This window comes from Coturnix japonica, chromosome Z (genome assembly GCF_054131305.1).
Source record: "Coturnix japonica strain WE chromosome Z, WE-NBRP24, whole genome shotgun sequence".
Lineage (NCBI taxonomy): Eukaryota > Metazoa > Chordata > Aves > Galliformes > Phasianidae > Coturnix > Coturnix japonica.
Window position 1 is genome coordinate 3550130 of NC_140702.1, and position 13955 is coordinate 3564084.

At 45.4% G+C, this 13955-nt stretch overlaps 1 protein-coding gene across 1 annotated transcript; it reads left to right on the forward strand.

Moving 5' to 3' along the window:
* Positions 1-694: 694 nt before the first annotated feature.
* LOC146753543 (rho GTPase-activating protein 32-like) lies at positions 695-7443 on the forward strand. The gene is made up of 15 exons (XM_085530606.1): positions 695-1149; positions 2187-2259; positions 2387-2459; positions 2806-2928; positions 3041-3118; positions 3302-3383; positions 3654-3797; positions 3871-3973; positions 4134-4266; positions 4711-4793; positions 4901-5008; positions 5274-5413; positions 5890-6091; positions 6453-6598; positions 6930-7443. The coding sequence occupies exons 3-15, from the start codon at positions 2406-2408 to the stop codon at positions 7352-7354; spliced, it is 1821 nt and encodes a 606-aa protein (XP_085386732.1). The 5' UTR covers positions 695-1149; positions 2187-2259; positions 2387-2405; the 3' UTR covers positions 7355-7443.
* Positions 7444-13955: the final 6512 nt, after the last annotated feature.

The window sequence follows — 13955 nt, forward strand, 5'->3', positions numbered from 1 at the left end:
CAGGGATTTCTGCAGACGTTCCTTGAACACCCCCAGGGTGGGTAACTCCACCACCTCCCTGGGCAGTCCATTCCAGTGCCTGGACACCCTTTCTGAGAACTAATATTTCCTAATGTCCAGCCTGAACCTCTCCTGCCGCAGCTTGAAACCATTCCCTCTAGTTCTATCAATAATGACACGAGAGAAGAGGCCGACCTCCAGCTCAATGCAACCTCCCTTCAGGAAGTTATAGAGAGCAATGAGGTCTCCCCTGAGCCACCTCTTCTGTAGGCTGGACATTCCCATCTCCTGCAGCCTCTCCTCATATGGCCCCATTGTGCTCCAGACCCCTCACCAGCTTTGTTGCCCTTCTTTGAACACATTCCAATGCCTCAGTGTCTTTTTTGCAGTGAGGGGCCACAAACTGGAAACAGAATTCGAGTTGTGGCCTCACCAGTGCTGAGTACAGGGGGATAGTCACCTCTCTGCTCCTGCTGGCGTCACTGTTTCTGATGCAAAATGTATGTAAGTGTCACATGTGTGACATCCTTTTTGATGGAGTTCTGTGACTGGAGTTCAATGGATTTGAGAGCTGACTTGAAGCCTGTGGGCATCATCCAGGAGTTGGGGTGAGAGGATTAGGCGTAGGAACAGGAACCTCTTTGGTCGTTATTAACTCCCAACTTTTTGGTCAGGAATCTCTGTGTGTTTCTTTATCATGTAAAGAACAGAGTCATTGTGCAGCTTGTGAATGAATTGATTCGCGCCTGCTGATTGGTGCTGTTCTCTACAGGGAGCTGCAATGGAAATGGACACTTGTGGTCCACTGTCCAGCCCCCTCCCGTGTTGGATTTTTCTGGGCTTTGAGACACGTCTTCCAGATGCACTTTGTTTTATTTCTGATGTGTTGACCTGTTGAGCTCCAGTCCCATATGAGGATTCAAGTACTACCACCGCAGTCCATTGGGACTGTAGTATTTCTTGCTAAACAGAATTCGTGTGCACCCTTGTCTTTCGTCTGCACAAAGGATCTTGTAATCATCTCTGTCTGTGTTTCTTTTAGAGCCAGAGATGGAGCAGAGAGGAACACAGACTGGGGTGGATCTTCATTCAGGAGCAGGGACACGTCATACTCATCTGAGGTGTCTGGCTGACAGCAAGAGCAGAGAGGTAAGTTTCATAGGGTCGCGTGCCCATTTTATTTTATTTTTCATTCATGATGCATAGAGGCGTTCCCCAGACAAAGTGAGCATTTCTCAACTGGACTTTGTAGAAATGAGCTAGGCAGTGAAAATGGGTTTGAAGCATCCCTAAGAGCCCCGCAAGAGAATGCTGAGAGTTAATCTGGCACCCTCCTTTGGAAACGTCCGTTGTCTGTCAGCTCTTCAGCTGTGCCGTAACACCTCCCATTGCGCTGCCACACCAGGATAGAATTCCAAGCCCACACTGAGTCCTGGAATGTTGTGGTGCCGTGTTGGAATCAGATGTGACCACGTGGTCTTGGCTCCCCGCCTTGTGGGGGGTCATGGTGGACCAGGCTGTTGGCCGTTGGTGATGTCATAAGCAGCTGGAATGAGGGGAGGAGCGGTGCGTTCTGTGTTCCTTTGTGGGTGAGCTAGTGGTCAGAGTGGTTGGTTGTGTTGTTGTTCTTGTGCCTTTAGTGCCGTTAGTTAGTTAGTTCTGTTTGTTAGTTAGTTCTGTTTGTTAGTTAGTTACTGTTGTTAGTTAGTGCCGTTAGTTAGTTAGTGTTGTTAGTTAGTTAGTGTTGTTAGTTAGTTAGTTAGTTAGTTCCTTTATTTTTTTTTTCTTCACACCATCGTGTGCAGCAGCTTGTAGGTAAGTTGAGCTAGCGTGGGATGGATGGGTGGCAGTGAGGTGTTGAGAACTGCTGGCTGTTGGAGCTCACAGCACCGTATTGCTTACTCTTGACCATCAGACGTAATTTTCCCCTGGTACACACGCTCCAAAGGGGGTATCAGTAAAGTTGGCACCTGTCCCGTGCTTCTTCCATTGTCTTTGCTCAGTAGTGGAAGCATTGTAAAGTTGCTGGGCGGACAGGCATCACGTAGCCTGAGACTCAGCATGTCTTGCAGCAAGTGGATGGGACGGTTGTGCTGTGTGTGTTATTCCATGACTGTCTTAGCCCTGCTCACTGACCTGCTCTTTCTCTCTCCTCTCCTCACCCTCCGCCCACTGCCTCGGTGCAGCTTTTGCTCTCATTCCATCAGAGCAAAGCGACAAGGAACTGCTGCAGATAGCTTGAGGTGATCTCACTGCCAGGTACGTGCCATGTTTTGTCCCCCCGCATGGTTTTGCCGCAGGGTATGCACGGGTAGTTCTGAAGAAGTCTGTCCATACTGTGCTGTGTGAATAGAGAAAACAGAAGTGTCTTTCTGCTCTGTTCCAGAGTCTTCACACTTGCTGTGATGGGCGTCGCGTGCAGTGGGATCAGCCGGGAACCTGAGGTGGCGGCGACGGAGGTACAGTATGAAGCTCTGGCTGGTCTTTGTTCCCTGTGTTGAGCCATTAGAAGGAGCTGCAGATGTACTCTCCTGCAGGAAAGAATGGGCCAAAAAGGGCCTGGCCACCTGTCTGCGCCAGTGCCATTGCTGATTAGTCTGGGTAGAGAGAGATGCATCTTTGCATGGCCTGGCAATGCATGCCAGGAAGGGAAATAACTGTGATGAGACGTGCAGCTCCTTCTGAAGTGCTCCTGATAAGGATAGAGCGCATTTGCTGCAGCTTTCTCTGCAGATGTGCTCCTCACCTTGAAATCCTCCTGGTTTGTCCTCATCTCCTGACCATGGCCTGTGCTCTGTTTTGCAGGCTGATAACATGCGGAAGCCGCAGCTGGAGCGTGTAGTGTCATCGATTAACGTTCCAGCGATTGCGGCAGCCCATGTTATTAAGTCCTACGTCGCCCAGGGGCCGGGTGAGCTCTCCGTGGAGGTAAGCAGTTACCGGTGTTCCTTGTTGTCATGCATAGAAGAAGGCAGTTGTTTGAGCTGTGTTTTCCTACCAGATTTGCTGAATGTGGGATTTATGTTTCAATCTCTTGCAGGTTGGAGATTTGGTGAGCATTACTGATATGCCACCAAAGGAGCTGAGCCCCTTTTGGAGAGGCAAGCGTGGCTTTGAGGTAGGCACACGTTTTTGACTAGAGAGCACAACTTGAGTAGAGTCGGGAGTCTCAGGTTGGAGCTGCTCTGCCTGCACAGGATGGCTGCTGGATGCAAACGGTTGCCCTGTGTCGGTGTCAGAGGACCTTCCCTTTGGCTTTGGGCTTGCGCTAATGCCCACCTGTCTTTTGTTCTTATTACAGGTTGGGCTTTTCCCTGGTGAGTGCGCGGAACTCATCAGTGGAAAAGTTCCTGAGTCCCTCCTCAATTCATTGCCAAAGCCTGGTACGTATTTTACATTTCACAATGCGGGTTAGTAAACTGGGGTCAGAATGTGGCTTTAAGGGGGTTCATTAATACCCAAGTACAGCAAGCTTAGCAAGAGGACTGCATTAAGCTCCTTGGGCACCTCCAGAAATAGGGAAAATCTCTTCTTGAGTGCCCTTGCTGGGAATGCTCTTCCCGTTGTTACATGCTCTGTCAAATGCATTATGTTTGGCCTCGTCCAACCGATCCAAGCCTGAAATGAACTGGTTTCTTTGTTTTGTTGTGCAGTGCCAAGGAGACGGGGCAAGCTCATCCCCTTCCTTCGCTCCCTGGTGAAGGCCCGCCCCAGGAGAGCGACGGAGCCGGAGCTGAAGAAGGAAGGGGTGTTTGGGTGTGACCTGGGGGAGCACCTTCTGCGCTCTGGGCGTGATGGTAAGGAACAGCCCATTCCTGAGATCTTGCTCCTTTGGGCAAGTTGAGCTAACTGCTGGCTCTTGTTCTGTAGTCCCCCAGGTCCTGCAGAGCAGTGCTCAATTCATTGAGCTTCATGGCGTGGTGCGGGGGATATACCGCCTGTCTGGTGTCAAGTCCAAGATCCAGCGACTACGGTAAGAGTGCTGCGACTGACACAGCTGTCAGTAGGGGCACGTGCCATGCTGCGGGTGTTCAGAGGAACCCCTTCCTTTTCTTGACTGTATTTTGTGTGGCTTTGGACTTGTTTTCATCTTTCTCAAAGCCCTCTGCCCAATTCTGTGTCTTTCTGTGCAGCCATGAATTCGATACAGAGCAGATTCCCGAGCTCAGCGTCCAAGACATTCACAGCGTGAGCTCCCTGTGCAAAATGTATTTCAGGGAGCTCCCAAACCCGCTGCTGACCGAGGAGCTGTATGACAAGTTCTTGGTAAGCTCAGGGCAATGTCTTGGAAATGACACGTACCTGTTCCCTGTGCATCCTGGCTAGTGGTTGCAGCAGTGCCCCAGCTCTGAGGTCTTCTTTCTGTTAGCCCCATGAGGCATGTCTTTGCCACATCCTGCCTCTCACTGATGGCACTTGTGGTGGTGCCAGGAGGTGCTTATTTAAGGTATTCACCTTGCTTGTGAGAATTCCCTTTCCTTTGCTGTTCCCCAACTATTGGTAGAATGGGGTTAATAGCATCTTGGAGACAAATGCCTGCTGCAAGGAGCTGCGCTGCGCAGTCAGGCTGTTAAGCCCCCCAGAGCTTGCACTGCTTGGCCTTGATGGCACAGGCTGCGTGCTGCTGTGTTCCCCTGATGCCTCTTGGAAGGCAGGAAGGGATTCAGACACCTCAGACTGGTGTCTGAATCCCTTCCTGCCTTTTTCCAGGACGCTGCTGGTGCTGCTACAGAGGAGGAGCGGGTGCACAGAATGAAAGACACCATCCAGCAGCTGCCCGCTCCTCACTACAGGTCAGTGCTGCACTCGGTCTGCTGAGCTGGATGAAGTTATGTTTGTTTTGTGCACTGCAGCACGGCTTGCTATTTGGTGGTTAACATCTGCCCCTCTTGTTTTCCAGGACCCTCGAGTACCTGATGAGACACCTGGCGACTCTGGCCGGGAACTGCTCCGACACCAGCATGGACGCTAAGAACTTAGCGATTGTGTGGGCTCCAAACCTCTTAAGGTAAACTTCTTTTTCCGTTTCTACACGATGCTTAGTTCTGCTCTCCTCCATCCCCAGGGACACAATTTCGAGATGACAGTTTCTACTCACTTGTTTAGCTGGGACTGCTGTGTCCCTGATCATCCAGGAGAATTTCGTTAGTGGCATCGCTGATTGCCCACTGCGGAAGTCTCCAGAGCCCAGCTTGACAGTTTTTGGCTACAGAAATTCAGACTTGGGGAAATGATCTTGGGGAAATGACTTGTAAGATCTGCCTTTTCTTCAGATCCCAGCAGAGCCCTTCTGCCTGCTCCAGCAATGAAGCTGCCTGCATGGAGCTGCAGACGCAGACAGATGTGGTCGAGTTAATAATTAGCCACGCAGATGTCCTTTTCTGCTCCGAATCCACACCAGCCGTGGGAGAGGGTGAGTGTCTTCCTCCATTAGCTTGATCTGACACCTTGATCCAATCCAGGCCTTCTCCAAAACCTTTAAAAATGCTTTTGCTGTCAAGGAGACAACAGGCTTCAGGGTTTAAATTTGAATATGGCCCTCTGTTTGGATCCGTAGTGTGTCTAAAACCAAACCTTCCATGTAGAGAACTGTCACTGCTGTTAAGATGTTTTGCAAGCAGGTGAAGCTTGATTGAATTGTGGCAGCAAATCTTTCTGAAATCCCAGCCCCTGAGTTTTTCTAGGGTTTTTGTTTGCCTGTTTCAGTATAGTGAGTTGCTCTTAATTGTGGCTGTTTCCTTTGCCATGAGCATACCTCTGAGCACACGGTTAGTTTGAGCTCCTCTTCTTCCTGTGTCTCGGATAAGCAAGTCTGAGAGAAATGCTGAACTGGGATGGCTGTGCTGCTGCTTTCTGATCCTCTGTCTTACCTGTGGTTTTCCCTTGCAGGGCACAGTTCTCTGGGCGGGTCCATGTCTGTGTTTGTGTCTCCTCCTGCCATGAAGCTGCTCACAGTGCAGGAGGCTCAGGCCCAGAGATGTGGCCAGAGCAGCTCTCCCACTCTGACACGGAGCAGGGACATCGAGATGGAGGATGACTCCACAGCTGTACCGAGCGGATTCCACACAGTCATTAATTTTCCATCTGAAAGGTAAAGAGGACTTCGCTTTCCAGCTGCTAACATCATTTGTTTGGTTTGTCTTATTGGTTTATTTTTTGTCCATTATATATAATGTAGCCTGCCAACTCCTGTCCTGTCTGGCTGTGGAGCCTTTGCTTACATGCTCTTCATGTTGCTCGAAATGGTGGAGAGGAATGTAGCCAGCAGGACTTGAGGGCTAATCTGTAGGAATGGAAGCATCCTCTGCTGTTTGAAACAGAGAACGTTTCTAAGCTGTGTTTCAGCTGAAAGCAGGCAGTGCCAGGAATAGGGAACTGTTGGCAGGGGCTCGGTGCAGCTCTTCCCTCACCCTGCACCACGACTGACAGCATGCTCTGTTTTCTCTCTCCAGACCAAGCTGTCCAAGAAGAAGGATGGAGTCACCAGCATGCAGTTGGTGTTCTTGCTTGTGCCTGCGCAGACCATCAGCAGTGGATGAACACCAACTGCAGAGCAATGCCAGGGAGCCATCAGAAACAGAAGTCGTGCTCCTGGCAGGTAAGCGAGCAAATCCAGCAAAAACAAATCCAGCAAAAACACTGCTTGTCAGCAACACAGGTAGAATTCATGCTTTCAGTGGGCTTGTACCTCCTCCTAGCTTTCAAGCCTGTGCCTGACATCTTCAGTTGACCCCTGTCTTTCCCAAATGAGTCTCTTGTCAACACAAGAGCTGGACCTGCAAGAGGATCACTTTCAAGACAGTGACACTGTTGCTAGAAGCCTATTTGCTTCTGCCCACCACCAATACATAGCCACATGTCAAGAACCTCCTTCATGATTCATCCTGTGAACGTTCGACACTAACCACTCTGCATCTACTTCTTCCTAGGTGACTCCAGCCCTTGTGTAAGCCAAAGACGCAGGACATATGATGATGCAGCATCCTGTGCTTCCATCAATATAGAGCTGTTAGGAAGCACAGGATGCTGCAGTTCAAAGGACAACATTCTATGTGAATGCATCAATGGAGAGGAGAATATCATCCAGCTTCAAGCCATAATTCATGCTATCCCTGATGAAGCTGCTGACCTGAGCCTGCCAGACACCTCAGACACCAGCATGGATTGTGACCCAGTGCCATTTGAGGACACACCAGCACAAGCACAGCCCGAGTCCCTCAACAGCAGCACCACCAGGCAGGCTCAGGTCAGCGTCACTGAGGAGAAGCCGAGCATCACACAGGAGGGTGTAGAATCAGGCCACGAGTCCCAGACTACAGGCAGCAGCATCGTCTCTGAGCCACTCTCTCCATAACAACGTAGGATTGGTTCCATCTGAAAGCCTGGACCTCTCACGCCCTCCTTTGTCTCATTGAATAAAGGCACGCTCGTGCTCAATCAATACTTTGGCTGCATTCCGAGTCTTCATTCGCAGAGATTGGGGTGAGTGCAAGAAACATCAAGGCAGCTCAGCTTGCAACGCTCTGGCTGTGGGGTGCGTGCAGGGACACTGTAACCATACAGGGAAAGGCTTCCACTGCTTCCTCAAGCTGTAGTCCAGCCCTGCTACTGCTCTGTGGCACAAAGCCTTGAGGGATGTTCCATATTGTTAACCTAAGTGAAGACAGCTTCATGCACTGTGTTTTGTTGTTGCTGGGTGAGAGGGGGATGCGCCTTGGTGAGAAGATGAGCATTGCTGGATCTGCCACGAGTGTCCCTTCTGCCTCTAAGAATATGTCCTAAGTAGGATGTGAACACTGCTGGCACTTCCTCATTGCACGTGCTTGGAGGATCTTCAGTTCTTGCACATTCAGGATGTCTGTCAGTGACTACGAGGAAATTCTCAAGTACTAGGAATTCCAAGAAACAGTTGGAACGGGTAAGTGTCATCTTTGTACAGAAACAGCACGCCTAACAGTCTGTCTCACCACTCTAGAATTAATCTGAGAATAGATTGACAGCTCTTGTCAGTTCTCTAAGTCAGGTTTCATTTGTATAAACTTGAAATTGGATTTTTGAAACCAGTTGGAAATTGATGGTGCTGATTACCTCTTCCTCTAACTGAAGCATTACACACAGTGTATGCTAGGTACTCTGCTTTACCTGTAATATTATATTAGAGAAGAATTCACACTCAACTTTAAGCATCTGTGTTTTGAGTTGTAGGTGGTTTTGCAAAGGTAAACCTCGGGCGGCATCTTCTTACGGGTGAAAAAGTTGCACTAAAAATCATGGAGCAAGTTACTTTAGGGGTAAGCCAAAAGGCACTTAAATACGATAATATCTTCTGTTGGAGTTGTGGAGTTCTCAAGAACAAGGGGGCAGGTGGGATGGTACATAGGAATGCAAAGGAAGCAAATCATTACAGCACGAGCATTTTCCTAGGCATCTTATGAAATCCCTCTATCTAAGGAACCTTTCCCCACTGAAAAATAAAGCTTTGTCTGTACCTTTTAGAAGCAACTGGCTTCCAGCTGAGAAGCTGATGGATTTATAGGCTTGGACAGGAACTGGGTGTGGAGGTGACTTGTAGAGATTTGTGCCTGAACCTGCTGCTCTGGGAATCGTGAGACCAAGTTTCTCAAGAGCTTTTCCCACTCTCATCATCGCCTTCTGCGAGGGATGAGGCTGCATGTTCTCTCTGGGTAATATGTTCAGTGCTTGGAAAGCTATTTCCTTCTATCTAGTCTGCTGTTTTGGTGTATGACTGTTTCCTGTCACTATCCCATTGTGACCTGCTGGCCAGAGCCTCAGTCAATCTTCATACGCACCCCCTCTCCCCACCCCGTAGGCATTGAGAAGCTGCCATGAGGTTCCTCTGCACTCTGAACAAACATCTTTCTCCCCAGCTTCTCTTCTCTGAGTGGGAGCTTCAGCCCCCTGCACAGGCTGGATGTCATCCACAGAGTTTGTTTCAGGTTGTTATCCTTCCTGGCCAAAAACCAGATACAGTATTGTAGATGTGGTCCAGTGAGTGTTGAAGCAGGAATGACTTGTCCTGGTCCGGTTGTGCTGCTTTTTAATGCAGCTGATGATCTTGTTGTACTTCTTTTCTGTCAGAGCACACTGCTGGCTTGCATTCAGCCTGTGGTCTCTCACCACTTGTCCTCCTAGTCCCCAGGTCCTTTCCAACAGATACAAGCTAGTATTTCCCACCTGGGATATTGGAAGATGGGAACTTGCCAGCAGTCAGTGAAGATCTCTGAGACAGCGAGAGTGAGCGAGCTTTGAGTAGACTGGGAACCACTGTCCACAGCAAGAAATAAGAGAAGAGAAAATATGTTTCCTTTGGATAGAATAAAATGACTTTTGCAGGTGACGTACGGATCCTATGATTGCATATGCTTGAACTGAATTGTTCCTTGATCTTAAAACTGATTTCCAGAAGCCTTTATTAACATGTAAGATGGGTGATGGTAAGAAAGAATGGGAAGACTGCCTTACTGATTCCAAGAGAATTACTTATCCTCAAATGATTATTCCTGGCCAAAGTTAGAGCCTCTCACAGGTAATCAAGACCAACAGGCTGTTGTTGCACAATCAACAGGCACAATCTAGATGATCAGCTGAGGAAAATAAAGCATCATGCCAAGGGTACTAGATAAGTGAGCAGCTTGAGATCTGCACATACATGTGATACTCGTGGTCTTAAACAATATTTGCTTAGTGAGGTCACATTGAATGAAAGCAAAATCTAAGATGAATGAAAATATACACAGGAGAAGAAGCCTCTGAGGCTTCTGAAGTGTTATGACCAGAAGACATAAACTCTGTTAAAGCAAACGTTTCTCTCTCTTATTTGTGTTCTTCCAGGGAGGCCTTGATTACCGCCTGAACACATGCTGTGGAAGCCCAGCTTATGCAGCACCAGAGCTAATCCAGGGCAAAGCGTCTATTGGCTCAGAGGGATGTAGAGCGGTGTTTGTTTTCCCCTCTTTCCCTTCCCTCTGCACAGAGCATTTAAAGGCAGTGGAGCTCAGGTAGGCTCTCTTGGTTTCCCTTCTGAATTCTGCTAGGTTGCATTGCTTGGTAGCTCTCAGAAGCTTGCCTGCTGCAAGGTTTCCATGTAGTTCTATGCATATACTATTCACAATGGTACCCTTCAAAAAGTACTCCAGGTCAGCTTTTGATTTTTTATATTTAATTATTTTTATTATTTTTAAAATCCTGATTATTTTTTTATTTGATGAGCTGAATAATGCATGTGTCCCAAGTCCTGATAATTGTTTTTGACTTCTTGGTGGCAAAGAAAATTAGTAAGTTTCTTCTGTGAGAAGCTGAACAAGTGAGGTTAACTGACAAAACCAGGGAATGTAAAGACCTCCAAGAGTAATCGTTTTCTCTATACTGAACCATAAAATAAACTCATTTTCCACCACTGGAAGAGTTGTGTGACTGTCTTGAGGCCAGAAATGTTCCTCATCTAAAATTTACTTAATTATTACTCTTTCTGTATTAACAGAAATATTACAAAGCCTGTCAGCTGACCCGAGGACTGAAGGTTGCTATGGGCTTGTCCTCTTAGCTTACTCTCACAACATCTCCTCTTTCTCCATTCTGTGTTCATCACTTTTGGAATGCTCTTTCCAGTGCGTTGGGTATTTTACACAATCTGTTCGTGCTGATATCTTAGCTTGTTGTCTGTCAATAAACAAAATATATAGTGTTAGGAAATAGGTGTGCCGTTCCTGTAGAAGACCTTTGTCTTTGATTTGCAGGAGCTTGCTTATTTCTGAGTCCATCAAGAGTAGTTTACGTTATTCCAAGGTTACAGGGAAGTCACTGGCAGAAATGAGCCTAATCCCCTTATCGGATCAAAGAAAAACACCAACATTAGATTTAAAAAGAAAATAAAAAGGTGCAATTTTTTATGCTTTTTTTCTCAGTTATTTCTGAAAATAATTTCGTACTGCATGAATGCCTTCTACAAATTTGGTACCATATTTTTGCAGTTTGTTTCATGTGTGTAACAAGTCTAATTGAGGGTTTGGGAAGCTATTGATATTTCTTTAATAACATTCAATTGCATTCAAATATATTTGGAGGGGAATATAATTTCACTTCGTATTTTGCAATATAGTGGCCTAATAACATTAAGATATACATGCAAAAATATTTTGAGTTAGATATAATGATTCATTTATTTTTTGGCCTCTAGTAACTCTTCTATTTCAAGATCAATGGAATTTCTTTTTCCTTATCTCTTAAGATAATACTTCCTTTTTTCTACCTCCCTGGTAAAATACTTGTACAAGTCATGGTTATTTCTTCTGAACCTGTATACTGCAGCTTCTTCCTCCGCTCTGATGAAGGTTACTCTATGCATGATAACGCAGACATAGATGCAGATTTCCAGAGTGCGAACACACATTTTTAATCTGAAAACACATTTTCATTGCAGTGGGTGGTACAAAGAATGCAGGGAAGAAAAGTGACACTCATCACTTCTTTGTTGCTTACAGAGTTCTCAAAGGTAGTCCCGAGTGGGTAAGATAGACAACCTGATTAGTTTTCTTTTCACAAAGACTGTCTAATATTCTTTTAGTGTAAGTCAAGTACTTCATCACTAGATGGCAATGTTGTATGAGACTTCGGACTGTGTTTCCAGAAGGATTTAGTGAGACCTGTGGAAGGAGGTGGTGCAATTTGTTCACAAGAAGGAGCAGCCATTTTTGACAAAATTCTTTTATCTCCTTTGAAGTACCTACAGTGGGGGGTCAGAAATGATAATTTTATTCTTTGTCAAGTACAGAGAAAGACTGGAAGAAAGTTCTTAGGAAATTCAGCACATGCAGAAAAATTAAGCACACCTTTCTTGAAGAGATGTATGTTCACACTTCTCTGTCCTTTTTGCAACTCCTTTATTATTTATTATAAAATAGTTAATGCTCAAAGACATTTGCTAAGTTAAATCAGCTGTAGGCAAGATTTTTGCCAGTTGGGATTTCTCAGTCCAAAACAAACAAACAAACAAATAAATAAATGAAAGTGAGAAAACAGATACTATTTACGTGATCACCAAAGCTCTGAAATTATAACTTTTACTGATCTTAAGACATCAGCTGATTATATCTTTTATGGGCTTGCATAATTTAAAAAAGTTATTTTACTTTGTCTTGAAGTTTCTTGGCAATTTAATTCTACATGCATAGAATTTTTTTCCAGCTTGCATGGATTATTTTTGAACAGAAGTAGTGTCAGGAAACATTTTGCACTGAAAAATCATTTGAAATTTCTGCCACTTCAATCTACTTGTGTTATCAATTATGCATTATCAGCACAAATGACCTAAGGAGTACTAGTGTGTTCCACAGTGTGTCCATAATACTGAGTATGATGTTAAGATTACAGTAAAATAGCTTACTTTTAAAATCTGAATATTAGGAATCTAAGTTGCAGAAATAGGTGAGAACATATTTCATCCAAACCAAAGGCAAAGTCTTACTGTGAAAGCAATTCTAAAGCTCAGTTTTCATGGTGAGAAACATGATTTAATACAGGTACACTTAGTTAAACAGTGCCCACAAAAACACAAAATGTTTCCTTGCATTTCTGATATCTTTTCTCCATGTGCACCCCACAGGTGAAGCTGAAGTAGTCGTAGCATCAGTAAATTGGATGTGGTCTTGTCCTAGTGAGTTCATTCTTGCCTGAGGTGCCCATGCTAGATGACTTCTTGCCTTTGGTACCTCTTTAAACTTACAGTTAATTCTGTCCAACATTTTCCTGTACTGACTCCAGAGGTGCTACCAGTTATGTGTTTGTCTGTACCTCTGAACTTCATCGTAATAATTACAGCAAACTGTAAGATAAGGTTAAATGAAAATTGTCCAGAAACCAGAGAATTACAGTCAGTTCTGAGTGGTTATCTTGCTTTGTACTTCCCAAGTATAGCTTTTCAGACGAGTGCTGTTAGTTCTGTGTTCTGGTTTCAGCTGTTGATAGCACAGTGATGTTTTTGTTAATGCTAAGTGTTGGGAGAGCTCTTGGGACCAAGCCAGTCTTCTTACAGGGGAAGAGCTGCTGCCTTTACAGTACAGGGCAGGGGTTAGGGTAGAGCCAAGACAGCTGGCCTCAATTAAGCAGGGAGTTATTTGATACTACATGACAGCATGCAGAAGGCTATAAATCTGTGGAGGAGTTCACTGGGAAGTGCTTGGTGGATGGTAAGACTTTGCATCACCAATGGGGTGTTGGTCTGCAAAAAGTTATATCATTAACTGGGTGCTGGTCAGAGGATGGTGAGTAATTGTACAGTTGGTTTGTGTGTATATATATATATATGTATGTATATATATATATTCATGTGTATATATAAATTTTAGTTTCCATTCTCCTTTTCTGACTTAGTGAATAGTTTCAGCTTTCTCTCTCAAGCCACTTGCAGGGAAGTAAGTGAATGGCTGCCTGGCTAGGCTGAGTCATGACAGTCCTTTTGGGGCTGGAGGGGTTGAGATCTGGTCAGAATGTGTTAAAAGTAAATTGCTATAAGAGTTGTATTAGTTTAATAGTTACTGGTCACAATGTTACATTTTTCATTTTCAGAGATCAGTCAGAGCTCTTTCATGGAAACCTGTTATTTGATACCTTACTCACTATATATATGATCCCTGCTGCATTATGTATTATTTCTGAGAGATAAATTAAGGTTATCATTTTTCTGCATGGTATAACACTGACCATGAAGCTAGTCTGGTGTTAGTATTTAGTATTGCAGTCATCTTCAGGCTTGAGGAATCTTGTAGCAGGGTGTGGGAGTGATGAACAGGAGTGTTCAAGCCAGTACACTAATGTTTCTATGCCTACTAAATGTGTTTCAGAATTTGCATAAGATTAAACAACTATTAACAAATCTCTTCTAGGAATCTGCCCTGTAGCTAGATATTTATGAGTGGCAAGGAGTTTGAGATGGTATA